The sequence below is a fragment of the Jaculus jaculus genome, chromosome 1 (genome assembly GCF_020740685.1).
Source record: "Jaculus jaculus isolate mJacJac1 chromosome 1, mJacJac1.mat.Y.cur, whole genome shotgun sequence".
Classification (NCBI taxonomy): Eukaryota; Metazoa; Chordata; class Mammalia; order Rodentia; family Dipodidae; genus Jaculus; species Jaculus jaculus.
This window is the reverse complement of record NC_059102.1, coordinates 176,255,603-176,262,982: the sequence shown is the minus strand read 5'-3', so window position 1 is coordinate 176,262,982 and position 7,380 is coordinate 176,255,603. Positions and strand designations below refer to the sequence as shown.

The following is a 7,380-nucleotide window of genomic DNA, read 5'->3' as shown; positions in this document are numbered from 1 at the left end:
TTCTGACAAATTTTGGTTTCAGGATTCTCTGACATCAGAATAACTATGTCTTTTGCCCAGTTTTCTTAATGGTTCTCATCTTATGACTCTCAGTCTGTAGGTCTGTTTACTAGTGAAGTGTGCTTTTGGAAGACCACACAGAGTTGTGTCTACTTTTTCTAATGAAGTCAATCTTTTTTGTTGTTGCTGTTAAGTTGAAGTAATTTATACTTAAGGAAAGTATTGATAAATGTGTACCACTTCTTAAAATTTTGTTGGTTACTTTACTGTTTTGTTTGATTTTATGTTATTTATTTTTTGATGTTATGTTATTTACTTTCTCCCCAATTAGCATTAGGGTTTTTTTTTTTTTTTTTGGTTTATTGTGTTGGATAAAATAGATTCATTCTAAGTACTCCTTTCTTTAGCCATTTCTCTCAGAAAAGTTTTTGCTTGCTGTCTTCTCATAATTGAGACTGTCTTTTATCTTCCTCTGTACTCCTATAAGTATCTTCTGTAGTACTAACTTGGTTGTCATGAACTGCATTCCTTTTTTTGTTTATTTTTACATATTTATTTCCGAGCAAGAGAGAGAGAGAGAAAGAGGCAGATAGATAGAGAGAGAATGGGCATGCCAGGGCCTTCAGCCACTGCAAATGAACTACAAAGGCATGCGCGCCCTTGTGCATCTGGCATAAGTAGGTCCTGGGGAATCAAGCCTCAAACTGAGGTCCTTAGGCTTCACAGGCAAGTGCTTAACCGCAAAGCCATCTCCCCAGCCCTGAACTGCATTCCTTTGTTCTTGACATAAAATGTCCTTATTTCTCTCCCAATTTTAAACATAAATATGCTGGACATAGCATTTTTCATTGAATTTTTTTTATTTGAAATACATTATTCTATACATTTATGATTTTGCGGATTGAAAACAAAAGAGCTGATTTTATTCTGATATTTCTGTCTGTATAAGTTGACATTTTTCTCTTATACCTTTTAGTATTGCTTTGGACTTTTTTATTATTTATTTGAGAGTGACAGACAGAGAAAGAGGGAGAGAGAGAGAGAGAGAGAGAGAGAGGTGGGGGGAGGGAGGGAGGGAGGGAGAGGGAGAGAGGGAGGAGGAAGGGAGGGAGGGAAGAATGGGCGAGCCAGGGCTTCCAGCCACTGCAAACGAACTCCAGATGCTTGCGCCCCCTTGTTCATCTGGCTAAAGTGGGTCCTGGGGAATTGAACCTCGAACTAGGTCCTTAGGCTTCACAGGCCAGCACTTAACAGCTAAGCCATCTCTCCAGCCCTGCTTTGGACTTTTAAAAATATATTGTTTTTATTTATTTGTGAGAAAGATGGAGAGAGACAGGGAGAGAGAGAGAGAGGGAGAGAGAGAGAGAGGGAGAGAGAGAGAGAGAGAGAGAGAGAGAGAGAGAGAGAGAGAGAGAGAGTGAGAGAGAGAGAGAGAGAGAGAGAGAGAGAATGGACCTGCTAGGGCCTCCAGCCACTGCAAGTGAACTCCAGATGTATGGGTCTCCTTGTGCATATGGCTTACGTGGGTCCTGGAGAGTTGAACTGGGATCCTTTGGCTTTACAGGCAAATTCCTTAACTGCTAAGCCATCTACCCAGCCCTTGCTTTGGATTTTTGACAGCTTAACTATACTGTATCATGGAGAGGTTTACCTCTGGTCATGTCTATTAGGAGTTACTAATATATTTTCTGCCTGAATGTCTATTTCTTTCTCTAGATTTGTGAATTTTCTGCTATATTTTCATTTAATAGTTTCTTTGTGCTTTGGTATTTATCTCAGCTCCTACCCTTATCCCAGGCTTCTTGGGTAAGTCTTGATTGTATCCCAGTTTTCAATGATCTGGTCATATCCATTTAATTTTCCTTACTGATAATTGGATGAAGTATTTCATTTAATCGAGTCCCCCATCATTATATTCTTTTTTCTGCTTGTTTGAGTCTATTGATGATTGCTTCCCACTGTTTTTGTTTTACATATTTCATTGAGCTTTACATTACACATTTTTGTTTACTTTCAAAGTTAAATTTTCTAACTGAAATTTCTTTCATGTTGTTGAATTTTTTAAAACATATTTCTGATTTTCTCATCAATTTTCATTATTTTAACTTGTTGTTGCTGACTTTCATCTCCAGGTCATGGATAGAATTCGTTGATCTTTGTTTTATTTTTCCAAAACAACCTTGAAATCTTCAAGTGGCATTTTAGCTGTTTCAGTGTCTTTGAGTTAAGTTGTTGAAGTGTTATGGTCTTTTATAGGAATCATGTTGTCTTGTTTCTTCACGTTCCTATAGTTTCTGGATTACAATTAGTGAATCTCTCTGATTATCTCTTCTGATTTGGGGGTAAAGACCTTCTTGTTAAAAAGAAAACCCCACTTTTGAATGATCAATTTCCATTAATAATCATTAAGGATAAAATAAATTTTATTATCTTTTCCCCAACAGTGTAAGTACCATGATAGGTGAACCATATCTATATGATTCTTCTGTCCTGTAGTAAAATTCCAAACACCTTAATGTATGCAGTTATACAGCCAGTGTCATTAAGTGGCAGGCCTATTCATAAATGGATTACCTCATGAGGAACTCAGGCAGGATTACTTTTGCAACAGTGAGCTGTGTAGATGCTAGTGGTGGTTAAGGTGTACCACTCTGGGTAAAAGAATCCACCTAGTCTTTGGTGGGGGCTGACTCCCTGAACCCTGGTACTCAGAGCCTGATTATACATCCCTGTACAGGGAAAGATCTAAATAAATCGACCACTTTTCTTTCTTTGGGCTTTATTTTTCTTGTCAATTATATTTTCTAAAACATCTGTTGTAAAGGTATGGGTCTTTGTAAGTTATGGACAATGGATTATGTTCACTTGGCATATGAAAGGCAGAGGTTGGTCTCTTCGAGAAGGCTATAAGCACATGTATTGAAAAATATACTAAGGTATTATATATTCTAAACTAAGAACATTGGTCATTTTTATTCTTATTAAAATATACCAACAAACAAAGCAGCTCTACCTTAGGGTCTTATGGTTTTCAAAATTGAAAAGTAAGCAATAGTCATTCTTCTGCATGCCTTCCTTGTTCATTCAGATTATTTTATGTGCTTTGCTTCTTTTTGACTAATATTAAAACTGAAGTGTTATCCCTCTTCAAACTTAATATGCTAAAATATAAACAAAGTCATACATTTAAGATATATTTTAGAATCAAAAATAAACATATACTTCAAACAGTAATATAATCTATTAATAATAGACAAATAAAGGAATGGACCAAGAACTTGCATATTATTTCTTAATTTATTCCTCAAAATGAGCAATTAGCACTACTAATTTTTAAAATTTAATAACTTTAAGAAAAGTGAAATAATCCTCTATTAAATAAAATAAATTTACAGAAATATCTGTGGTATACATATCTCTATTCTCTGCAAAATTACCTGGTACACAACACCTGAAGATGTGTTTTCAAGAAATTCTAGAAATCTTAAAAATGTATGTTAAGGGACATGAGGAGATACATCATCAACTAGAAATGCTTCTCATGCAAGCATGAGTTTGGATCCTCAGAATTCACTTCAAATGTTAGTCATGGTGGGACATGTTTGCAGCCCAAGTGTTGAAGAAGTAGAAACAAGAAGATTCCCAGGGCTTGCTGGCCAACTAGACTAGTTGAATCTGTGAGCTGTGGGTTCAGTGAACGACCATATGTCAAAGACTAAATTAAAAAGATACTCAATGCTCACATCTGGACTCTGTGTGCATCCACCACACATCAAGTGCACATACATGCCTTTTATATTGGATGCCGGAGTAACTTTACATCATACTTTTGTGTCCCATTTCTCTGTCATTTCATTGTCTTTTTCCAGTTCTAAGCTTCTTCATGGCATTTTTCATCTCTGCATTTCTCAGAGTATAGATTAGGGGATTCAGCATAGGGGTGATTACAGTGTAAAACACAGTCAAGGACTTATCAATAGGTAAGGTAGAAGGTGGTCTCACATACATAAAAATGCAAGGAACAAAGAAGAGGACAACCACAGTGATGTGAGAGCCACAGGTTGATATGGCTTTGCGTCTCCCTTCCTGACTTAGCTTCTTCAAGGAGTGCAGGATGACCCCATAAGAGATGAGCAAGAGCATAAAGATGACTACGCAGATTGCCCCATCATTGGCAACCACTGTGAGGCCAATGATATAAGTGTCTGTGCAGGCAAGTTTTAATAAGGGATACATGTCACAGATAAAGTGGTCAATGACATTGGGGCCACAGAAAGGAAGGTTGTACACAAAGAGAAGTTGGACTACAGCATGCAGAAAGCCTCCAGTCCAGGCCAACAGTAGCAGCAGAGCACACAATCGTTTGCTCATGATGGTCAGGTAATGCAGAGGTTTGCAGATGGCCACATAGCGGTCATAGGCCATGACAACCAGGAGTAAAATCTCAGCACCACCAAATAAGTGTCCTATGAAAAGCTGGGTCATACAAGCTTTGAAGGAAATAGTTTTCTTCTCATAGAGTAAGTCTATGATCATATTTGGAGTAACTGTAGTTGAATAAACAGCATCCATAAATGACAAGTAGCCAAGAAAGAAATACATGGGAGCATCCAGGTTGGGGCTGACCACAACAGTCACAACAATGAGGAGGTTGCCTACCATTGTCACAATGTAAATGAGTAAAAACACAACGAACAATATTTTCTGACCATTGAGACTCTGAGTTAGACCCAAGAGGACAAACTCAGTCACATTGTTCCTTTGTTCCATACGTCCTTCTCTATTTTTTTTTAATTCAGTGGTCAGAACAAGTAATCTGAAGATGTAATTATTAATGGAGACTTCTGACATTTTAGAAAAATGTTTATTCCTTCTTGAAATAAAAAATACATTTATGACTTATTATGTTGTATAACTCAGATTAACATCAGTGGTAATATAGGCTAATTGGAAGAGAAATAAGAAATTAAAAACATATATGGGAAAAGAGCAGTCAGGAATAAATGAGTCTGCCACAACTAGTTTTTATAATTATATGGTAGCTGATCAAATTCAGCACATAGCTATTACTATGAACAAAGTAAAAATAGTGAATTGAAGAGATAATGTAAAACTATAATAAGGGCAAATCAATAAGACACACAAAAACCTCTAAACAATTAATGAAGACAAACCAATAGCAGAATGTCAATAATAAAGGAAGTAAATTTAAAAATTGCAATTATAATCAAATGAATATATAATTAAAGTTATGATAGGATACTGAAATTCATCTTTAGGTAGAAAATCAAAAAATAAATTGGTAATACCTTATAAGATTGACAAAAATGTTTTAAAAGTGAGTGAAATAAAAATTTGAATACAATAATAATTTTGAACATAGGTTAATAATATTAAAAGTGAAAACACATATGTCTATTATCTCAAAAATCAAAAGTTCTTTATAATCTACCCCATAGAATGTAAACTTTCTTGCATAAGGGAATTATTATCTTGACATGTTTTCTTTTTTTAGTTCTAATAGAAACAGCCAAAAAATGTTTTAAGACAAATTCTAATCCATAATGATATATAAAAACACATTTATGTAAAATAGCCATTTCAAAGAACAATGGTAACAGTCAGTAGTCTTAGAAAAATTATCCTCAATTACTGCTGAGAATCTAAGCAAAAAACATAAAATTATATATAAAATGAAATAATAGCAAAGACAGCAACATATGCATTTATTTATAAATGCTTCAGTTGGTTTTCATGGGAAAATATGAAAAGGTATGTTTTTGTTACAATATGCTTCCTGTGTGTAGGATTATGCAGGAATAACCAGGGAATTTTGAAGGCGGGGTGGAGGTGATAGATGACAGAGCGGAGGATGAGGTGCGGGTTGCGGGTGGGAGCACACAGGTTTTATATGCCAAGAGCGACGCCAGAGTAGAGTCGATGTCCTCTAGTCCAGTGGCCTGTTAAAACAATCCCAGCCATGACAATCACGGGCTGCTCCTCTGTGTGCTCCCCGTGCTCGGCTGCTGCACCGGGAAGGCTCCCCTTTACACTCTCACCAACACTACTGCATTACCCACTGGGCTTCCTACATCATCAGTTTTGCCCATATAGTGCACCATTTTGTCAACGCATTTACGGCATATCCCCGAGTTAGAAAACATCATTCTTCTCATCTCACATCTCTTTTAATCAATTACCCATCTCCATTCTCTGTCTTTATAGAACCCTTCACTTTACTAAGCCCAATGGCGAGAGTTAGTCATCTTTTTCCTTGACCTGACATTCCTATCAATTGAGGTAAGGAGTTATTTGTTTTAAGAATTACGTTGAGTTCTTAAGATTCTTTTATTCAACTTCTGCAGCTGCTATCTCACCATCTGCCCTGTAACATGTTAAACACCATGAGATTAACAGAGGGGAGTCTAGTAAAAGATTTGAAAATACCCACTAAAATACCACCCAAATAATTACATTTGAAATACATTTCTAATAATTCTTAGCAGTTAATTTTATTATAGATTTCTGTGGTACTAAAATATCCAAAATGAATTTTAAGTCAATGCTCAATATATTTTATATTTTAACAATGGGTGCCTTCTGGGATAGATTATTAGAATAATATCATGGAATTATTAAAAATCTGAACTCCTACATCATCACTGTCCTGTCACATAATGTAAAACCTAGTCCAGACCCTTATGAATAAATATGTTTTCTGGGTTACCTGCATCAGGAGACAGTCATTCAGTCCAGATCTTGATCATGATGCCTGATTCCTAGCCCCACGTGATGACTGCTGCCCACACGGACACCAGTTCTGAACATGGTTACGAGAAACACACGCACTATCAGCACATTGTTCAGAGATTCCACTTGGCACATTTTCTCATGCTTGCAGGGATTCTGACTCATCACTACTTTTAGGAAAAAAATATTACTTTTTAAAGTGTTGGGCTGTTTTAACTGAATATTAGGAATGTCCTATAATCACAAGACATTTGATTCTTGATTATCAATGCAGAAAACTTGAGGACAAATTTCTCCTAAATAACAAGTAAATAATAAAAAAAGCATGATGGTGAAAATATATATATTGAGGGAGAATCATACATTTTTAAGATGAGTATTTATAATTTGTGTTTTACACCCCCCAAAAAAGCAAATTAATTGACTAGCTTTAAAACATAGTGATTAACTGTAGCTGAATTCTGGGTTGTCTAAAAGATAGAGAAAAATCTTAATCCTTATTTCATCATGCGTACAGGAATACCGGTATAGATAAACACTCTCTAAGGAGTGGACAAAGTCTGCAGACACTTTCACAGCATACATTGATGGGCACTGCTGCATCTACAAAGGCAATGTTCCTCTAATTAA

At 35.9% G+C, this 7,380-nt stretch overlaps 1 protein-coding gene across 1 annotated transcript; it reads right to left on the bottom strand.

The window, feature by feature from the left end:
* Window positions 1-878: 878 nt before the first annotated feature.
* LOC123462155 (olfactory receptor 4A15-like) lies at window positions 879-4,770 on the bottom strand. Its single transcript, XM_045154594.1, has 2 exons — window positions 3,872-4,770; window positions 879-900 (listed from the first exon to the last, which is right to left on the bottom strand). Exons 1-2 carry the CDS (start codon window positions 4,768-4,770, stop codon window positions 879-881), a joined length of 921 nt encoding a protein of 306 aa, XP_045010529.1.
* Between the last annotated feature and the right edge of the window lie 2,610 nt (window positions 4,771-7,380).